The following is a 23776-nucleotide window of genomic DNA, read 5'->3' on the forward strand; positions in this document are numbered from 1 at the left end:
TTTTGTCTGAATTAAAGTTCACCAGTCACTGTGAAACCCATGCTGTTGCAGAAGTGAGATTCTTTTCAAGCTCAAATGCCCTCCCCAAGCAATCAGAGAGAGTTGGTTTCTTTTCATGACAAGAATAAATGGTAGTATCATCAGCAAACAATGCCACCTTAGATGTGAGAATATCTGGAAGATCGTTAATGTAAATTAAAGAGTATAGGGCCAAGAATTGAACCTTGAGGAACCCCTGAAGTTACAGAATAAGAAGAAGAGTGCTATCCATCGAGGACAACTTTTATACTATGATTGGAAAGAAAGGATTCAATAACCTTAAGGAAGTTACCAGATACACCGTAAGAACAAAGCTTATGGAGAAGACCAGCATGCCAAACTTTATCAAAAGCTTTAGAAATGTCAAGAGCAATGGCCTTAACCTCTACACCTTTATCTAATGCACAATAAAACCTATCTTGATTTGCTAACTGTAATAACCTAATTGGTTATTACAGTTAGCAAATCAGTTGTAAAATGAGAAGTCGAAATCGAAATAAAGTTATTAGATTCAAGATGAGAGATTAAGTGTTTGTTAATTAAAGATTCAAAAACCCTGCTTATGATTGGAAGAAGACTAATAAGACGGTAGTTAGATGAATCAGATTGCTCTCCAGAATTTTTGAAAATAGGGATAACAGATTCCGCTTTCCAGCAGGCTGGAAAACAAGACTATGATAAGTACTTGTTAAATAGTTTTGAAAATATACACAACAGCTCCGAAGAACACCTCTGCAAGACCACAACAGGTATGCTGTTCAGGCCACAAGCTGTAGAAGAGTCCAAGCAGGAAACCACCTTAGAAACAGAAGCCAGAATGATACGTTAATAAAATTCAATAATTATATAAAAAATATAAATAAACGTTGTTGATAAAGTTTAAACTATAATCATTGTTATAAAATGTAATGCATGCCTAACAAAAACAACAAAAATGACAAATTTTTTTACTTATTTATTAGCTTTTATTTAATAATGTTGGACTTTATTAATATTGAAATTTATAACTTATAAAATTTTGATTTAGGCACATCAGTTTAAACGCCCATACCAGTCAAACAGTATGAGATTATGCCTGGGTACGGCACTGAATATATATACATATATATATAAATTTAATTTTGCTGTGTGCATATATTCAGCAAGGTATCAGAGAATGATATCAGAGCTATACAATTGATTTTTTGATGAGATTAAATAAAAATAACTACATAATTTATACTTCTAAAAGTTTCATGCATTTTGCAATCATCAGGAAAAAAATAAATTGTTTTTTTTGGTACTTTTTTAATGAAAAAAACAATGTATTTTTTACCTGATGATTGCAAAACGCATAAAACTTTTAGTAGTAAAATTTTTGTAGTTATTTTTATTTAATCTCATCAAAAAATCAATTATTTAAAACATTCAGAATGTTTTAAAAACATTCAGAATGTTTTAAAAACATTCTGGTCAATTAAATTTGCGCTTTTGCGGTTTTTTAAAAAAACGATTAATTGTAATTAAATTAATGGTTTTAACTTTCTGACAACAAGGAAATCTTGGACGAAAGTCAAAAGTAATTAAAAGTGACATATTTGTTGTCAAAAGAATCATTTTTTACCTTAACGTACTCCCAAATGCAACAATTTATAAAACTATATATATATATATATATATATATATATATATATATATATATATATATATATATATATATATATATATATATATATATATATATATATATATATATGTATAAATGTATAAAACTAATACATAAACTAACTGTTATTAAGTGGATACATGATATGTAAACACTTAAAACAATTTAGTTTACTTATTATATATTGCATGTTGCGCATTAGCTATGATTTTTTTTATGTATTGTGCAGCTGTTATGCATTAAATAACATTAATAGTTATATCATGCTTTTAATTGGATAAATAACGTTATTATTTGCTGATATCATGCTTTTATTTGAACTCGTAACTAATTAATAACAAGCTTAATAACTCAACATTATGAGTTGCTTATATGTTTCTATTATTAACATATTATATTATTAAACATTATTATATAACAATTAACTTTTTATACCACATTTAAATTTCCGAAATATATTTTACTTCGACAAAATAATATCAACATGAACTCAAAAAAGCTTAGAAGACCTACAAAGGTTTTAAACAAAACTCGTATTATTAGTGGAAGATTTAGTAGAAAAACCCTATGATTTACAGCTCATTCAATACAATTACAAGTTTGAGAAAGATTTATTTCTATGGACAGAAAATTGACTTTTGACTCGAAAATTGAAAACTGATGTGACAAAAGTCAGGTTTTTTTATCCTTTGATAAAAGATAAACTATTGAGAAATAAAATTTTGTTTTTAAAAGAGTGAATCTGCTCTGCAAAAAATACTTTTTTTAAAAGTGTTTTTTGCAGAGCAGATTCAATCTAGAAACCATATATATAGTATAAGCTGGTTAGAAAATAAACTGAAAATGTTGTTTGATCTGTCTGCTTGTCAGTGCCATCTTCCAATTGTTGATGATTGTAATGATGGGTAAATATAATTTTAAAACAATTTTTTTAGATGTTATGTGATAAGGATTTTATATGAATAGATAGAAATCAACTATCCAAAATCTCCCTCCCCCAACCTTGCAGAAACCTAAGCAACAAGTATTTTTAAAGCGACTTTGATTTAATAATAAAACAAAAAACATTTAGGCAAGCTGAAAAGTTAGTGCACAATTAAACACATAGTTTGTCTCTGTGAGGAAAGTAAAAAAGTAGTACATGCAATTTTTTTCACCAGTATTATTACGCATTTACAGATAAACTTCACAAAAATGGTAGATTAAGTAAAAGAAAAGAGTGTCAATTGTTTATCTCTGATCAATTGACCACAACTTCATATTTCATTAACTTGTTATTTTAAATTAAAATAGAAAGAAAATATTTAAAGGACCAAAAATCCAAGATTCAAAGACAAAAGGGAATTCGGAATTCAGGTGTGAACCAAGCAATGACATTAAAGGTTGCAAAAAAGTTTATTAGAGAAGGAAAAAGAGGCTACTGGAAACCAAATTAGAGAAAGAAATCTTCAAATAACATAAGAAGTTGGTTCAGATGAAAGTTTTAGTGTTGAATCCTCAACCTTAGGTACAGCTGAAAGTGACAAGTTTGAAGAGCAAATAGTTATTGAAAAATACTGCATAGACTTAACTAATATAGCTAAGGCTGCATAATAATATGAAGTAGTGATGCTGCTACAACTGTATTAATTGACTATAGAATAACTGAATAAGGATATTAGTGAAAAAGCAAGAGTGACTAATTCAATTGATACTATACATCAAGAAGTTTTACAATTAAAAGAAATTGATATTAACGAAAAAAAAGACAAAAATTCATTAATTCATTTTATGAAATACAAGAGTAATGTGGACCCTGTCTTAAGTCGAACTACCAAATATGAACATCGTCTCACTTTTACTTGTAAAAATGATCTTTTTTCTGGTCATAATATGTTCTTTTATAATAAGCAATCTTTCTATAAGTGTTACATAAGCATTAGTTCCTGGCAATACATGTTATGGCGCTGGTGTGGATGATGGTTTGGTTGTAAAATTAGGATAGGTTGTTTGCTTCATCAGACTTAGCAACCAATTCTCCATGTTATATATGAAATAAATAGAAAAAAGAATAAACTTAAAAAATTTTTTTTTCAAAAAAGATTTCTTTATAAAATAATACAATTTATCAATAAACAGGATAACAGAATTCAAAAGATTGTATTGTTAAATCATCTGGCTATCCTCTGCTACTAGATGATCGGCTACTAGATGATGAAGTTGTAAGTGATCGTGCTCTTAATCAAATTCTGCAAATTAGGTATCCAAGAAAATTAATTCAGATTTCAAGCCTAAAATGAAAGCTAAATCAGTTAAGCCCTTGAATTTCAAAGCTGATGTTTGGATCGACTTGATCGAGGTTTCTTTGATAAAGGTTGAGTCTCCTATTTCAGTTGTTTTTTTTTAAAGCAGATCCAAAAACAATAGAAATGCAAAAAAGTCATATATATATATTATATAATTTCTTCAGAGTAATATTAAAAGCTTAGAAGTAAAATCTTACAAATATACATTGAAGTCAAAAATCATTTTTCTAAGACTTAGGCGACTGAGACAAAAATATGATTTTAATGTAATTTTTTAGGTAAACTTCAACATTTGTATTAAAAACATCTAGCTCGGTGTTAGTTTCATTAAGAAGACTATAAAAAAAGTTAATTTAAATAATGTTAGAAATTTTTAATAATAAAGAATTCATTTAAAAGAAAATAAGTTTTAAACAAAAACCATTAAAGTTGCGGTGTTAAATATATATGTCCCTGCGTATGCTAAAAAGCCCTAACCAGAGCCAGCAAAAACACTTGTTAAATATGGGTGTGGTAATGTTATTTCCCAACTTAAAAAAAAAAAAATCCTTGCTCTCTCACATTTGATAAGGTCTATTTTTGTTGACTGGTTCAAATGAAATTCATTGTTTAGAGGAGGGTGTGTGCCATACACCCTTTTTTTACAACCCTGGTTCCAACTACTTTCAATCGCTGCCAATTTTAAAGAGAATTTCTGAGAACATTTGACTTGAAAATTGCTTCATAACTAAATACTTTAGAAAATACTTAACTCTTCTTAATATTTGAGAAAAAACACTAATATATTAAAACTTCAAAGTTATTTTCCAAAATAATTATAATTCCTAATTGTCTAAATTTTTTGGAATTATGTCTATATTTATGGGTCATATTAATCTTAAAGTGAGCCAATGTGTTTAAAAAAAAAATGTATTTGGACAGTGGTTTAATATATATATATATATATATATATATATATATATATATATATATATATATATATATATATATATATATATATATATATATATATATATATATATATATAAAACAGATGAACTTTAGTTTGAAAGTAACTGAAAAGTCATTGGTTTTATTTAATTTTTGAAAAAGGTCACCCACCATGAGCCTTGATTAAACACTGGCTCCCATATATCAGTGAATTTTTTCTTCTTCAAAAATATATCAATCTGGGTCTCAAAAGAACTAGAATTTCATAGAAATTTCAGAAATAATAATGGTTTAAAATAAAAATGAATTGCTCAAATTTTATATACAAAAAACAACAATTTTTTAACTAAAAATAGAAAAAGTTGTTTTTTATGACATTTTGTTTGCAATATTTTTTTTTAATGTTTCAGTAGATAAAACCAATGACTTTTCAGTTACTTTCTGTTTTTTATATTGGAAACTAGAGATACGAAAAATTTACCAAAAAGTCAAATCCTTAATATATACACTACTGTCCATAAGTTTGGACGCACCTTACAAAAATAAACAAAACGCGTTTTAACTCATAAATAAAATTAATTAAGTGTCTACATTGGTCTCATCATAAAGTACTGTGAGAACATAGTTAAGAGAGATATTTTTAAAAGAAATATATTCTTACATTATTAAATTTGCTATTATTTACAAAATAAAATAAACAGAAACATTTTTAAGCGATATCAACTTGTATCGCAAAATAAATAAATTTTTAATTAAAGATTACTTTTTATTTTGTCTATTCTCATTATTAGTTAAACTTTTAAGCTGAGTGTGTTATAAGATTTTTTTTTTCTGTTTTAAAAAGTTAAATCTATTGTTTTTAAAAAATAATGATTTGATTGATCTTGAACTATCATTTTCAGTAAGAAAACTTTTTTAACTTTATTTCTCATTTTTTTAAATTAATTATCTTATTTTAGTATTCTTATAAGATTCGTTATTTAAAATGGCAAAAAGACGGCAGATAAATTTAGAAAATTGTATAGAAATTTGGACCCTTCATAATTTAGGCTTTTCTAATCGAGAAATTGGTTGACGCCTCAGCATTTCAGAGAGTTGTGTCTGTAAAACGATTAAATGAAAAGTACGGGGTCTTTCTGCAATCATAAAAAAGTAGGGAGACCTCGTTCTACTATAAAAAATAAGGATAAGTACATAGTAATTAATTCTTTACGAAATCGTAGACACAGTGCCAAATTTAGTAGCTGATTTTAATGAACATCATACCACAAAAATAAGTACAATGACGATAAAAAGCGACTTCTTGTAGTAGGGCTTAGAGGTTGTGTGGCTGTTAAAAACCATGTCTTACAACCGTCCACAAGCAAAAAAGATTAGTCTGGGCCAAAGAACAAAAGAATTGGACGGTAGAAGAGTGGACAAGAGTACTTTGGTCAGAAGAATCAAAGTTTGAGATTTTTGGGAATAAACGCCGGTCATTTGTTCGTCATCAGGTAGAAGAAAGAATGCTGAAGCAATGTACTATGCAAATAATTAAGCATGGAGGTGGGAATTTAATGGTTTGGGGTTGTTTCAGTGGTGGCCAAGTGGGATCAATCGTCAAAATTGACGGGAAAATGAAAAAAGAAGTCTATTTAAAGATTTTAAAAGAACATGTTTTAGTCTGTGGAACCGAATTAATTGGCAAATGATTCGTGTTTCACCAAGATAACGATCCTAAACATACTGCTAAAGTGATCAGGCAATATTTAAATGAAAAACAAGAAGAACGATTGTTGAAAGTCATGGCTTGGCCACTGCAGAGTCCTGATTGTAACCCAATTGAGTTATTGTGGGATCATTTAGATCGAGAAGTCCGAAAAACTCCACCAAAGGGTAAAAATGATCTTTGGGAGGCAATCCAAAACATATGGAAAAATATTGATGAGGAATATTTAAAAAAATTGATTGATCGCATGCCATGTATCTGCCAAGTGATAGTCAAAGCTAAAGGTGGCCATTTTGACGAAAAGATGATTTAAATAAAAACATTTTATTTTAGTTATAAATTTTGATACTATTTTTTTCTTCTTCTTTATAACTAATAAAAGAACATAAAATTATCGATTTGTTTTATTACAATTCAAAATTATTCTGACACATTTTTCTCTTAATAGCTGTATTTACTATAGGTGCGTCCAAACTTATGAACGGGAGTGTGTGTGTATATGTATATATATATATATATATATATATATATATATATATATATATATATATATATATATATATATATATATATATATATATATATATATATATATATATGTATATATATATATATATATATATATATATATATATATGTATATGTATATATGTATATGTATATATGTATATATATATATATATATATATATATATATATATATATATATATATATATATGTATATATATATATGTATGTATATATATAAATATATATATATATATAAATATATATATATATATATATATATATATATATATATATATATATATATATATATATATATATATGTATATTAATGGTGTACTCTGGGATTTTAGATGTTTGAGTTTTGACACTTACAAGCATTGTGCAAACTCCAAACTTTTGTATGTTTATGCTTATATTAAAAAAGAATGTTTTGCAAAAAATTGGGGTGATTGGAGCTTGGGAACAAAAAAACCTTAATTTTTGGGCCCACTTGGCTCTTAATGTGGGAGCAACAAGTTTATAAAATATTTTCTTTAATATTTTTATCTAAATTTATATTCATCAACAAATTTCAAATTTCATGCAATAATTTTTCAAAAACTTTATTACTCTTATTTTTCAAAAACCATATAAGTTTTAACCACCCTCAATTTGAGGGCGGTTAAAACTTCATATTGCATAAAACTTAAAATTTGTTGATAAATATGAATTTAGATAAAAATAGTGAAGAAAACATTTTATAAACTCGTTGCTCCCACGTTAAGGGCTGGGTGGGCCCAAAAATTGGTTGTTTTTTTTTCCAAGCTCCAATCACCCCAATTCTTTGCAATACATTCTTTTGTGATATAAGCATAAACATACAAAAGTTTGAAGTTTGCACAATGCCTGTAAGTGTCAAAACTCAAACATCTAAAAATCCAGTGTACACCACTGATGTATATATGTATGAAACTTAATAAAACAAAAATCTATACAAATCAAAGGACATAAGAAAAATTAGTCAAAATAAAAAAACATTGAATAAAATGGTAGCTTTTTTAATGATTTAAAATCATATAGGTAATCTTAACATAGATAAATGTGAGGATTGATATAAATATCCTCTCAAATACATGCATCATTCTTAACATCATTGTAATCTAAATACTTATTACCTTCAGTTGGTTTTCAAATAGTTCAGTTTCTTTTTCATCAAGAATAATTTGATGATCTTTTTTGTGTTGACAAAACTTAGTTTCATTTTCATAAATAAGACTTTTTTTTTGCATTTCAAAACCTTCTTGCAATTCACTACAATATAAAGAAAATAATAATTTAATCAAGTATGAAATATCAAGCCATGTATTTTATTACATGATACAATTATCTTTAAAGTTGTTAAATACTAAACACACAACTAAAAAAATAATAAACTACAAAATACAAAAACTGAAAAAAATACAAAACCTACAACTAAAAATTGACACAACTAACACAATACTAAATAATAAAACTAAACTCCAACCTTATTTGTTTATGAAAAACATTTTTCACCTCCTCGCATCGCAGACGTTCTTTTGAAATTTCAATTTCATTCTTCTCATTTAAAACGTTTATTTCATCTTGAAGTGATTTTATTTTCTATTTTAAAAAACGAACTAATTGTACTTTATTAGTTCACAAAGTAGTTCTAAAACTATCTTGCTTTTTTCCATTTTTCCAGTTAAAAAAATTAATAATACAATAAAATGTAAAACTATATACTAAAAAAATATAATTAATTTTTTTATAACTCTAAAATTTATGTAACTGTTAAAAAATCCTGTTAAAAAAAATTAATAATATAATAAAATATAAAACTATATACTAAAAAAAATATAATTAAACTTTTTGTAGCTCTAAAATTTAATAGATTTTTACCTTTTTATAAAAGTCTTGACTATTTTCATTTTCTTTTATGATAAAACACATTTTTTCTTCAAGAAATTCCATTTTAAATCTTGTTTCATTTAATTCAGCATCTTTCAAGTTTTCACTTTCTTTTAATTTTTCAAGTATAACATCACACTTTTCAAGCTCAATGTCTCTTTTTGATAGTAGATCAAGGTTGTACTCAAAATCTTCTTTGAGTTTATTAAAACGTATTTTTTGTAAACTGATTTGTTTATCTTTTTCAGCTAGCTCACTTTTAAGTTTACTTATTTGTTGCTGCATAAGACTACGCCATTCCTGTTCTTTTACAGTGACAAGTGTATCAAGGGACTCTAGATCTTGAGGAGGAACAAATAAAGCCATGCAAGAACCATTTGTTTTAAACACTATAAAACTTATTAAATTTACTTTTTGACATAATAAAGCTTTTTGACATAATAAAGCAAAACTTTTTGACATAATAAAGCAAAAAAAGTAAATGTTGCCTGGGTTTGACTGAGGGTGTGTCACATAGGAAAAAGCCAAAAAAAAAGATGTATTTACCAGAATACAAATAAACACACACAATGGATAGTGTGGACAGTTTCAAAAAATATTAAATAAAAAGTGATCAAAATATCAACTTTATCAAACAAGCAGAAGGTAGTCTAACATTTTGATGCTCAAACTACAACATAACAACTATCGTTGAAAGAATACTGTATAAAATATGAACAACTTTTTACAAGCGCTATCACTATCAACATGACAAGCGTACATATATCATGCTTGTTGATAACATATTTCAATAAAAACATGTTATATTAAAATCAAGAAACTGAAAAAACTATAGAATGTTTACAAAAAGGTTTATTAAAGTTTTTTTTCCTTTAAATATTCTACAGTTAGTGGATTTATAAAAATAACAAACTTTTTATCTCAAAAAAAAAAAAAAAATTATCATCTATTGCTACTGAATATATCTCTCCTCTAAAGCTCTATACTTTTCAAGTTCAGCCATTTCTTGGCAGGCTTCATCTAAATAAGATTTTAGTTTCTGAACAAAATGGCATGAAGAACCATGTGTGATAGATAAAATTTTGTAGCCTTTTTCTAGGTATGTTATTCCATTCCTTAAGTCTTCTATTTGCAATGCTAATTTGCCTAAAATTTAAAACAAAAATATATATTTTGTTAAAGTGAATAACTAAAAAAAAATAGGGATTTTTAAACAAACCTAACAAATTTGATACAAAAACAGATATTTGAAAAGCCCTTAATTTAACAACTTTATTTGGTGGGGAAGATGCACAAATAATTCTTGATTTAAAAAAATTGTTTACGCACCAAAACATTTCTTTATTATGTCCTTAGCTTAGCATCAAACACATAACAATTCTATTTAGTTTGATTTACAAATTTATTTTGACACTAATGACTAACTCAAACTCTCATGTTGACTGAGAGTTTGAGTTAGCCAACTACTAAATATAAAAGGACTTTTTTTTTTCATTCTTTGTTTACATCTTCTTCTGAAAAACTGCCTGGTTTAAAGTTATCATTTTAAAACTTAAAGTATAAAAAACAAATTAGGGTACTGATAATATATTACAAATTATATACTGTAATATATTAAAACTGCTAATATAATATAAACCACTAGAAGAGTATGTGTGTGTGTGTTTGTGACAAAGCCTTTTCATATTCAGGTGCTTTGTTTTTTTATAATTTTATAATAAATTATTTACACTTTAAAATTATTTTGTAAGTGATATCAAGCTTAAACATAATACCTATTTATAATTATAAACAAATATTTTGTTGTACAAAAGACAACCTAATTTAAAATAATGCAATCCAAGAGTCGGGTGATACTCTGATAAATAGTTTTTGTATGAACACTCTAGCTTGATGCCATATTGGAATGCTCCTTTCCAATCTCCACTCTCAATGCAGCCATCCATGGCTACTTCATAACATTGTAACAAAGCAATATTTGGTGAACAAAGTATTTCTTCGCCACACTTTATAAGTTGAGTCAATGATTTTTGTTGCTCTATTGTTGGAACAACACTTATAGAATTGTAGAGAGCCTGTAGTTTATCCATGCAATCATTAGCATTCAGGATATAATCATTACTAGCTTCACAATTCTTTTGACACGAGCATTTGTTGTTTTCTAAAAACAAATGATCATTTTATAAACTTTACAAGTAAAAGTTTTTCATTCCCTTATATAAATATTATAAAACAGTGTTGTTTTACTAAAACTTTAGCTTAAGTATGTAAGAAGACTTAGCTATTTAGAGCAGCCACCATAATAATAATAATTATAAAACAAGAAAAGATAAACAGCTTTATAATTATCCAGCAGAGGATTAATTTCATATAAGTTAAAAATATTGAAATTACATAAGAATATTCAGATTAGAAAAATTTATGAGTGCTATCAAATAAAATTAACAATACTGCAAGGCCCAAACAGTTACAAAAAAAAGTTCATATTCATGGTTACAATCCTATTCAAAGTAATCAAATGATAACCTTTTATAAAAACTTGTTTTGCTATAAAGATCAATACTAAAAAATTTATTTCAAAAAATCAGAAATCAATTAGTCAAAAACAGGTCAAATATGTTTGCAGAATGTATTGATCCCAGTTAAAAATGGATTAGAAGCCCATGTTTTTATACATCATATTTTTCATGTATGTTCAGCTTCCCTTTATTCTTCAGTAACAATTTAAAATAATTTAATGATTAATGCTTCAATTTCAAAATCTATTTAATTTAAAAAATCTTTTATTCTTACTTGTGGAATTTGTAAATTGACTTTTATTCTTACTAATGCATTTTTAAGTTGACTTTCTTATAAGTTGAATTAATAAAACTTACTTATAAAGAAATTTTATTAATGATATTTTAAATTGACTTCATTAATGATAAATTAATTTTGAACTGCCTTGAAATAGAAAAAAAATAATCTTAAAACAGTTTCATCTACTTAAGACTCAAGTTAAGACAAAATAATAACGAAAAAAACAACAACATTGAACAACCAGTTTAAAACAATTGATTGAAAATAAAAAAGTTAACATTCAAAACAAATCTTATTCAAACATCGGGTTTTAAAATTTAGTTTAACTGTTGGTGATGTCACGTTTGAATTGAAGAAAATCTTATTTAAAAAACTTTGGCAAAAAAGTTTTTTAAAATGAATTTAATTTTCTGAGATTTCACAATTGCAAGTGATTAATAAATACTTAATTTAACTACTTTAATATACATGTTTTAAATATATTATAATTTATCAAATAAATGCTTTTTTACCTGGAGCTGTGATTAAAAACTTCATACATAAACATTGAGGTTGTGAACATTTGACACTTTTCATAAGAGAGTCATTAACTTCCTTTCTAGAACAAACCGTACATTTACAAGTAAACATATATGACTCTCGGAGTTCAAGCTGTCTAACATCAGATGTAGCTAAAATACTAATATAAGATAACATCAACTCTTCTCCTTCAGCAATAGGTTTAATTGCTCTAATAGAAATATCTCTGCCATTGAATGTAGCAACACAGTTTGGATCACAGGAATGATTAAAAAGCGAAGCTGATGAAAAAATTCCAGTTCCTAAAATGTTATGAAGAAAATTCAGAGTTATAATTTCAAAAACTTATAAACTATTATTCTATTGATCAACTATTATTAAAATAAACTATGTTAGCCAAGGACTTTGACCTTACATCATGGTGTCTTGGCCTTTCAACATGTAGCCATAGGCATGGCCTTGCAACATGTAGTCTTTACCTTACTTACAGCTCTAATTAGAATCATACAGTCATTTTTATGTGATTACATAATAACTTTCTGATTAATATTTATAGTATAATGTTTGTAAATAAGTTAAAATGCATAAAAATCTGAATGAAGAAATCAAAAGACAGGTAAGACTTTAACACAACAAAAAACCTAGACCAAAATTGAAACCTCATTGGTTTTGTTGAATACATGCATCAAATCAAGATTTGGATTTGGGCAGATACTACCTATATATAAAAGGTTTTATTATGATTGAAAAAAAAAAAATTTTTTTGGTTTAATTTTTTCAGAAAAAATTCTCTGTAATTAAGTATCTTTTAGATTGACAGTATTTTACGAAACAGTATTTTTAATACAACTTCTGTTCTCTAACAATTTAAATAATAATTTATGATTATTTGTTCATATGTAGTATGCCTGAGCTCTCTCTTTTTGCTGTACTAGTTGAACATTGAATGATCAATTCCACTATATGGTGACATTGGTAAAACTTGTTTCTTTGCAAAGTGGAATTGTTCGTCAAGACATGTTTTTCATAATTAAAGGGTTGAAAAAAGGGTTTTTTTCATTCTAAAAAATAAGTAGTATAAAATTTATAATGTTTTAAAGAACGAACAACATCAAAAGCTTCTGTCCTTAAGAAGTAAAGCTATCAAAATTATTGTAACCATCACAAGAAAGTTTACTTGTAGAGGTATGAAAATGCAGTCTTGGTCAGGGGTAAGTTCATTGAAGAATGAAATATAAAGTAAACCATATATAAAAAATATTTATATACTTCATAATTAAATATACTTATATACTTCAAAAATAAAAGATTATAAAAAAGACAAGTCTTTTTTTATAATCTTTTATTTATGAAATAATACATTAGAAATAATGAAATAACACATCATCTTTATAACAAAATTTTTGCATTTAAATATATTTATAACTTTAATATCAAATTTGTTTATGAGAAATATTTTATATTGAGATTGCTTTTAAAAATGCTTTTTGACAATAATGTTAAACTTTTTCTTAGACCATAGATCAGTTTTTTGTAAAAAAAAATATTTGAAATCAGGTTTATAATCAAATAACATTAAAACAGTACTTTTTTTATACAAATTAAATATATTTATACTATATATACTACTTTTTATTTATAGAAGTGTGTATTTTTTATGATAAATTTAAACTATTTAAAACAACTTTTAGGATTAATTTTATAGACAACTATATTTTTAAATGAGGGCAACTCCATGTGATCAGCAGCATTTTGCTGATTGTTTACACAACTGATAGATTTTAATAAATTATGATTATCCCCAAAATTTGATAATCTAACTCTGATTGGTTCCAAAGGTATAATTATTTTAACTTTGCCCTGAACCAACAATAGGGTTACAGAGGTGAAACCTCCAATAATCATGGGGCATAGTCCTCACTTTTTTGTAGCGAAATCTTGCAATAGATTTTTTACTACCTTCCAGACAAACTGGAGCTCTGAAATTTTCAGCATTTGTGTATTCCTAATGAAGGTGTGTTAAAACTGTTACCAGGGCAGACGACCAGAGAGTTCATGGGGCTGGGGCACCAGGGGCCATGCTCCACTTATTTTCGTAAAAAAATATATATACATATTTTAAATTTAAACTAAGTAAAGATAAACTTAAAAATATTGCCTTCAAAATTTTTTTTGGTTTATACTTGTTCTGTTAGGTTTTTGATCATTCTATATTCTATGATCTTTCTTAAGAAGTTCTAAGAAAATTCATGTTTATGAGAATTTTGATTTGCAAGTCATCTTTCAAAAAAAAAAACAGTCAACTATCTAAAACAATAATTTTAACAGTATTTACACTGTAAAATTTAAAACTTTTTGAATTAAAAAAAGTTGATATTTCTTAATGCTTAAATGTTAACAGAAATTTTTTAAATAATTAAAATATGATTAAATCTAAAAATTAACTAAAAACTAAATATCTTCAAGAGATTATTAGATGTTTGAAGTTTTGCATTCTAAGACCAAAAAAACAGAGTAACTGTTGAAGCATCAGGGACTCACTCTGTTTGTGTATGTACCCACCATCAAAATGCAATATTCTTGACCAACGCTATACAACTAAAATGCACTTACAAAGATATGATGGCAAAAATTATTTGTAATGTAACAAGTAATGCGTGCGTGATTCATCGATGTCCAAACCGTCCCGGTATAGTTTCTTTAAACAACTTTCTGGATGCACTACTAATTGAATTGGAGAATACAAATAAATAAACATGTTAACAACTCATTCCTACATTGCAAAATGTCAAGCAAGATACCTAAGGCAACAAAAGGAAAAGTTGGCAAAATACTGCTGTATTGTTTTAGGTGACTTTGCAGAAAACTAAACATTTGTGATTCAAGATCCAAAGTTAACATAGGTGCCTAAGTCAATGCACATTACACCCCATTACCTTTTATTAATCAAACAAAAATGACCAGCTCGAAGAAAAATCATTTTGCTTTATGTCAAAAGATAATGAGCATGATACATGTTTTGTGTATGAAGTTCAAACACAAATAGTTAATTATTTAAAACAATATTATCCTAACATTTCAATGATTCTTTTTTTTTCAGATGGTTGTGCTGCACAGTATAAAAACCTTAAAAACCTTCACAATATCTGTCTTCATAAAGATGATTTTGACATTGATGCAGAGTGGATATTTTTTGCCATGAGTCATGGTAAGTCACCATGTGATGGTATTGGTGGCAATGTAAATGATTAATTGCCAAATACAAGTCTACAAAGGCACATAAATGACCAGATATTGAGTTTTTTCTTTCTTTGTTCTCTGAAAAAGCTTCCACCATAACTATCATTAAAGACAAATGGATTCAATGGCAATCAAAAAATAATACTGATTGCATATTAATACTTTATTTTAAGATCTTTTAACCATTTAAATTAAGTTAATTAATATTCACTTGTTGATTAAAAAAAAACTGAATTGAAATTTAATTCCACTTTCCCTTGCTCTGCTGGTTAATGAATTTTTATATCTTCTGTTTGACAAAATTAAATAAAAAGAGCAAAGGATAAAAGATTGTCCCTTTGCATATTATATGTTTCTTGTTCTAAATTGGCATAGTTTTAGATAGATACTTCAATCTATTTTTACTGGTGTGAACTGTATAAAAAACAGACTGGGGGGATGGGGGAGGGGAGTGGTTTTGTAAGGGAGTGAGAAAACCCTGAGAACTTTGTCATACATTCTCTCTTGGTAGCCAAATAAAGTATTGAGATGGACTATGAGAATGCATAAAATTTGAATATTATTTGCAGTAATATCTGTCATGCAAAAAAAACATTTTGATTTGGAACAACCACAACATTGGATACTGTTGCTTTTGACAGTATAAGCCATTTGTAAATGTAAACTTGCATATGCAGTTATGCTTTCAACAGTACCACCTATACTATAATATAGGAAACTTAAAATATTTATATATTGGAGCAAATTGGAATTACATAATGAAATTTTGGGAATCTTCACAATTTATTAAAATTTTTGACAAAAGTTCTAATAAATTGTGAAGATTCCCAAAATTTAGCTGAATGGTTATATTTTGTTACAAAAAATAACCATTTAGCTGTCAAATGGAAATCTTTTTTACGGTGATAGATTATAAATGTTTTAATAGTTTTTATAATGAGCAGAAATCCATCAGAGAAATAATAAGTTTTATTGATATCCACTAAATATTATTTAACACACCCTACAATTTTCTTTTAAAATTCATACACTAAGGTCAAGGTCATTAGCACCACTAAAAAAACAGAACGACTCATGCTAAATATTTGGTTTAGATATTTCTTTCAAATATATAACAACTAGATATAATGTACATTGTTGTTTAATCTAATGGTAACTCTTATTTCATCCTCTATTAAAAATGATAGTTTTCTGTGAAATCTGACAGTATAATAATATTAATTCTATCCTAAAGCATTGTTAAGGTCTTTTAAGTAGTGAGTTTGGTGTTAAGCAATATATAAATATGAAGTAAGTTGATTAATGTAAGAAACACTAGTTCTTTATATTCAAATAAGGTAACTAATTGAGATCTATCAGTACTATTCCATTGATTAAATTAAATTTTTTCTTTATCAATCTCACTTAACTTCTCACCTAAAAATGCCCTTAAGCTGTTAAAACCTGGATATTTGGATCTATGAACCATGCATTCATAATTATTTATTTCACATACTAATTTTAATATTGAATCTTTCTATGTAACATTCCATTAAATAGCATTTCCAAGCAATATTGAGTTTTGATGATGTATACAAATATATACATCGTGGCGTGCTAAAGTAACCGGACAAGAGCATAACTTGAGATTTTTAACTTTTGAATGAAAAGTCCAATTTCTTTCAAATTTTCACTGAAATGTCAAAAAATTGATCACATATCTAAAAACAAATGAGTTTTTACAAAATCTAAGCAATCTAATCTTAAAAGTTCATTTAATTAAAATTTCCGCGTGCAAAAGTATCCGGACAGAAAAAAAAAACTTGAATTAGATTTTTTTTTAAATATTTTTGAAATTGAAAATACTTTATTTTAAAGTAAATTGCTTTAGTACTTTGTTGGGAAGTCCTTAGCATTAATTACTGCTTGACAGTGACAAGGATTGAGTCCACCAGCTTCATAATCACAATAACTTTGATTTTTCGCCATATTCTTGTTTCAGAATATTCAATAAATCAAATTTACTTGCTGATTTTCAACCTGAAATTTGTCAATCTATGTGTTTCCATAGATGTTCAATTATTAAGGTCAATTAAGGTCAGGACTTTGCTGTCAATTCCATTAATTGAATTTTTTTGTTTTTGAAAAAGTCTTTTATAAGGGTTGAAGTGTCTTTTGAGTCATTATCCTGCTGAAATATCCATCCTCGAGCCCTGAAAAATGTTCCACGCCAAAATGCTGTCTTTGTCAATGCTGAAATTAAAGAACTTTATAATGAAAAATATGGTGTTGACACAATCAAACGTCTTTTGAGGTCTACAAATCTACTTGGAAGACGTCCTACAAAGAAACTTTTTATTTATATAAACAATTGAAAAGCACGCTTAAGATTTGCTAATGAACATTTGATTTGGGCAAAAAAAAAGTCATTGAAAGTACTTTTTAGTGATGAATTTAAGTTTATGTTATTTGGATCTGATAATATTAGATATGTCCATCGACCAAAAGGCCATAAAAACAATCCTAAATACCAGCTACCAACAGTAAAGCACAGAAGTCGAAACGTTATGAACTGGGCTAACTTGAATAGATTGTATCGGTCCTATCCATTTGATTGATGGCATAATGGACAAAAATATGTACAAATATATAGTTAAGAATGTTATGCTACCACATGCTAAAGAAAAAATGCCTTAAGGAAGGATGATTTAGAAGGACAATGACCCAAAGCACACTTCAACCCTTGTGAAAAACTTTTTCAAAACCAATGAAATTCGATTAATCGAATAGCCTTAGCAAAGTCCTGACCTTAATTCTATTGAATGTTTATGTAAGTTCATTGATTGACAAATTTCAGGTCGAAAACTAACAAGTAAATGTGATTTATTGAATACTCTGAAAAAAAAAGAAGGGAAAAATCAAAATTATTGTGATTATGAAGCTTGTGGACTCAATGCCTTGTCAATGTCAAGCAGTAATTAATGCTAAGGGCTTCCCAACAAAGTAGTAAAGCAATACTTTAAAATAAAGCATTTTCAATTTTAAAAATGTTAAAAAAAAAATCTTATTTAAGTTTTTTTTTTGTCCGGATACTTTTGCATGCGCCTATTTTAATTAAATGAACTTTTAAGATTAAATTGCTTAGATTTAGTAAAAGTTCTTTTGTTTTTAGATTTGTAATCAATTTTTTGACATTTCGGTGCAAATTTGAAAGAAATTGGACTTTTCATTCAAAAGTTATATCAAGTTATGCTCTTGTCCGGTTACTTTTGCATGCTACTATATGCAATGTGTACTACTTGGTCTCATGCTTATACACTATCTTGGATGCAAACTTTGCAAAAATTGTATTTTAAAATTAAAATAGTTAATGTTAAAATCAATATAAAGTTCACGAAGGGTACTATAACAACAATATTTTTTGAATCTATCTTGTTAAAAATCTTTAACCAAAGCTGAAACAAAGTCTGTTGTTTTTGGCCTATTTTTTTAATAAGGTTTAGCAAGAATTCTATTTTGACTTTCACTTTTAATTTCCTTGGAAACTAAAAGTGAAATATAAGATGTTCAGAAACTTTAAGTATTCATAAGATGTTCAGCATAAGATGTTCAGAAACTTTAAGTATTCTCTAGCATATTTCTGAGATCAAAATTCAGGCGTAAGAAGGTAATATTTGAATTTTACTTTTAATTGGCTTACTTTTTAATGGTTCAACTTCAAGTTCTTCTTTCATTAAAGCAGTCAATTTATTAACATCATTAGCATTTTTTTATATCTATATTTACTTCATAAATAATTTTTACTCCTTTCATTTTTTTCCTCCCATTTTTGTGTAAGCTTTGGCTAATTTTCTTTTTGCCGTTACATATTGTTGTTGCTTTGCAACTCCGTGAACTTTAATTGGTGAGACTCCAATTGACATTAATAAATTGTTGAACTGTTGCTTATTATAAGATTTATCTATATAAAAAAAACGCTGTATCACTGTCAATTACAAATTCATTCAACAATTTGAAACTACAGCTAACTCTACATTGCTTTAAATGTTAATTTCATTGTTATGTCATTATTATCAATTTTAAACTCCATTTGATTGTCAAAAACTTCATTACAATTTGACAGAAATCGAATATATGAGCGATAAAATACATGAGCGATAAAATTATCCTGGTTTACAGCCTGAATTTTAGCACTTAAGGTAAATATTTCCATTTCAGGTTATGTGCTACTATAAGAAATAGGGTTGACCGAAAATAAAATCATATATATATTTAATGAACATTTTACTTTTGCTTCTAAACTCTTGAAGCAACATTTTTAAGAATTATTTGTTCTGAGAGAATTCTATATAATAACACAATTTCAAATATATCGGCTTTAAAAATATTTTTAGGGGTAGCTCAAGACCCTTAAAGATTCAACAACAACCAAAGGAATAATTTGATAAAACTGTTTCAGTTACATAAGTGCCAACTGGCTTTTTTATTCTTCTGATTATTTGAAATGTTTTATAAGTAATAGGTTCAAGTACATTTAATTACTACGTTTGAAGACCGTTCTTTAATTCGTTGTAATAAATTTTACTGAACTAATCAGGACAACTTCTAAAAAAAATCAAACAAAATAAGATTGCTGTTTCAATTCAACTCGCCTCAGTAAAATAATGATTTTGGTTATGAATTTTGATATTTATGAATGACTGATGAAATGTTTATGAATTTATAATTTTAAGGTCTTATGTTTAATTTTGAATATTTTAAGTTGTTTTATTGGATTCCTTACCCCAAAATACATCAAAATACTATTTTTAGCTTTCCATTGCACACAGAATAGAAACAAGGATCGAAACTATTTTTCTTAGTAGCAGCTATTACACAAACAGCTGTTGCCAATATATTAGGTGCAAAAATAACAGCTCTTGGTGAAACTAAAACTGCTTCAACCAAATATTTTAAAAAACAAATCCAATATTTAGACAATATTATTACTCAAACCAAGTGAAAGGTTAAAAAACACAAAAACTTATTAAAATTTATGGTTTGTGGCATTGAAATTAAAGATCATATGTTGTGATAACTGATCCAAAAAATAGGTTTTGATCAATGATATTTGTTTGTTTGATAAAAATAAAGTTAGTAAAGCTAACTTTTATCAGTGACAAAAATTTTCAATGTACTTAACCCCAAGCAATTTTAGTTGATGGACTGTGAATGTACTTTTTAGAAGGATTTTTGTTTTAAATTATTTTACAAAGTAATGTGATCATTACATTAATTCTAACTCTGCTGATAATGCTTTTGGACTTTTACATAAATAGTTTCTTATAGCTAAGAAAAAATAATAATGAAACCAATTATTATTTGAATTCTAATTTCTATAACTTATTAAAAAAAGCTACATGCATTTTGCATTTGAAGTTAGATTAACAGTCAAGTTTAGAATCAAAAAACTGCCTATCTATTTAAAAATGTTTCTTTAAAAGAACTTTAATATGAATAAGCCTAGGCTAAAATATACTTAACACCAAGGTTAGAAGTCTGTGATAAAATAGATCCAAAAATTTTTATCAGTTATAAAGAAGCGTGTCACATGATAGAGCCGAAAATATTTATCCTCGAAAATATCACCGAAATATTTCACAACCAAAAAATTTAGAACCGAAAAGTATACTTTAATTGCAGGATTGAATTACAAAATCTTTTCTTGCGCTGAAAGTTTTAAAACTGAATTTTACAATCAAAAAAATTTGAATCAAATTACATTTTATGGTTCTAAATATAATTATCACTTTCGATCGAAAATTTGATTGAAATTTATTCTGTTCTAATTTTTTTCGTGAATATTTTCGATTATGTAATAAATTTCTCATATTCGGTTCTAAATTGAAATTTATGATTCGGTTGAATCATAGGACGCCTAAAGAAGAACAGTGGATAAGAAACATACAACTTTAAAACTTTTTTTTTAAAAATTCATTAATTCATCAATAAAAAACATCTTTACATTAAAACATCTTTACATCTTAAACATTTAAATTAAGTTCAAATTCATTAAAAGCTATTTGCTGAAAAAAGTATTACTAAAAGGTTGTATGTAACTATTGACACCACACTAAAAGATTGTATGTAACTATCGACACCACACTAAAAACTTTAAACATGATCATATGATGAAATTAAGAGTAAAACAAACAACCAATTGCATATTCCATTTCTAATTGATTTTTTATTATCAATAACGCATTTCATTTCTAATTGATTTTGTATAACATTTGTATTTTATTCCGTTTTTAACTAATTTTGTACAATCAGCTTTAAAAATTAGAGATCACTCAGAAATGTTAAATTGAAATATTTTCAGAGGCATAAAAAACTTAATAATGGTTTAAAAAAGCGTTATGTCAATGACAAGGGGTTAGATTGACATGTGTTTGATTAAATGTTTTTACCCATCACCCCTTGACTATTGTTTAAATTATTTTAACAGATGCTGAAGCCAGATGTTGAATAAACAAATATAACTATTTTAACCCGCATAATAATAAGTATAAATAACAACACACTATTGCGAGCATAAATAAACTAATTTCTCATTTTTTTATGAAAGAATATTGACATATGTCAATATTCTATCATAAAAAAGCAGTCATGTGTCAATATTCTTTCATAATAAAATCAGACAAAGATTTGTTCATTCTTAATTTCTATTGACAAAAGAAATCATACAAATTTTATGCTCTTTATGATTCTTTACGATTGCAATCATACCTATATTATTTAACCTATATGATTACACTGTCCTAAAAATACTGTTACAAAAAACAGCTTTAAGCTTTATTTCTTTTAAAATAAACTTTTTGTGATATTATATTATTGAATTATATTTAAAAAAGTTATATATCAAAAAATAATAGGCAAAACAAAAAACATACCCAATGAGTTAAGCTCTGCATTTGTGATAGCAAAACTGTTGCATGATGCTTTGCACATCAAGCCATATATGTCAATATCATTTATATTTACACCTTGTAAATATTCCACTAATACTGCAGCAAATGTGAAAAACGCTTCTTTTCTAGCATTTGATATACTTCCTTTGTTAGCATAAAGATTATTGATTAGTGTGTTTTTCTTGTTGTAGTAAAAATTGAATATTAATTGACTAACCAATCGACAGAAATCAGGTGGTTGCTTTGGAGCAGATTTAGTGAGACACTTACATTCATATTTGTGCATTTTCCAATCACTCGCTTGACAGACTTTTCCACAATATGCTATAAATTTACATTTTGAGCATTTCAATAGCTTCTCAGGTTCACTATAACAATAGTCACATCTTATACCTCGATACTTGCTATTTGTAAGTATACATGCAAGTGGCTCTTCTTTGAGAATCTCCACACCACGCTTTATATCTTGTAGAGCACGAACTCCTCTTCCCTTTTCTTCCGTGTCAAATACTTCATACACCTGAAATACTACCATTTTATGTAATAATAATCTGAAAAACATTTTTTTATTATTATATAAAAAAAGGTATATTAGATTTGAATGTGTCGGGTACCTGGCAATTTTTTTTGTTGTGCTAGGTACCTGGTAATTTTTGTTGCTTGTTTTTTTTTTGAGGAGCCTGACTACCCCTGAAATAGCTAGGTAAATTTTGCAAAGGCTTGACAATCCTGGGAGATGATGGGCACCCTGTAATTTATGCATGTTTGCAGAGTACCCGATAATTTGAAATTACCAGGTATCCAGTACACTGCAGAGGTTTCAAGGTAACTGACACTTCTTATCTATGGGTTTCCAGGCACATAAAAGTTACTAAGCACCTCCAATAATTGAGAGGTAAACCAGAAGACCTAAAAAACTTGCCGGGTACCTGGCATTTTTTGTCTGGTTATAAAAAAATTACTTTTTTAAAAGCAATTTTTTTATAACTAGATGCCCTTCTCAGTATGAGTTTTGTAGATAAGGATTGAGTATTTTTATTGTTATACTATGACTAAAAGGATTACCATTCCCTTCACACCCAATTCATACCATCCGCTTCATACCCCTTTTATACCATCCGCTTCATACCCTTTTCATATTATCTGCTTCATACCCTTGAATTCATTATATACATTTTTACTAATCCAAATGGGAAGTAATTATTGTAAAAATCTATACACAAAATACAAACACAACTAATAACTGTGAGCATTACATTTTAA

At 26.9% G+C, this 23776-nt stretch overlaps 2 protein-coding genes across 6 annotated transcripts in view; both read right to left on the bottom strand.

Moving 5' to 3' along the window:
- The window catches only part of LOC105850828 (coiled-coil domain-containing protein 57), a 59418-nt gene extending 50026 nt beyond the window's left edge, over positions 1-9392 (bottom strand). For 4 of the 5 annotated variants that reach the window (XM_065812860.1, XM_065812861.1, XM_065812858.1 and 1 more), the window contains exons 1-3: positions 9018-9392; positions 8623-8738; positions 8273-8408 (exon numbers count right to left, since the gene is read on the bottom strand). In XM_065812860.1, coding sequence (XP_065668932.1) covers positions 8273-8408; positions 8623-8738; positions 9018-9392 — 627 coding nt within the window. The remainder of the gene's footprint in view (positions 1-8272; positions 8409-8622; positions 8739-9017) is intronic. The other variant, XM_065812862.1, reaches the window with a different exon arrangement.
- LOC100200645 (histone-lysine N-methyltransferase SMYD3) lies at positions 9018-23069 on the bottom strand. Its single transcript, XM_065812863.1, has 4 exons — positions 22496-23069; positions 12338-12646; positions 10846-11187; positions 9018-10172 (listed from the first exon to the last, which is right to left on the bottom strand). The coding sequence occupies exons 1-4, from the start codon at positions 23046-23048 to the stop codon at positions 9979-9981; spliced, it is 1398 nt and encodes a 465-aa protein (XP_065668935.1). The 5' UTR covers positions 23049-23069; the 3' UTR covers positions 9018-9978.
- Positions 23070-23776: the final 707 nt, after the last annotated feature.

The sequence above is a fragment of the Hydra vulgaris genome, chromosome 12 (genome assembly GCF_038396675.1).
Source record: "Hydra vulgaris chromosome 12, alternate assembly HydraT2T_AEP".
Taxonomy (NCBI): domain Eukaryota; kingdom Metazoa; phylum Cnidaria; class Hydrozoa; order Anthoathecata; family Hydridae; genus Hydra; species Hydra vulgaris.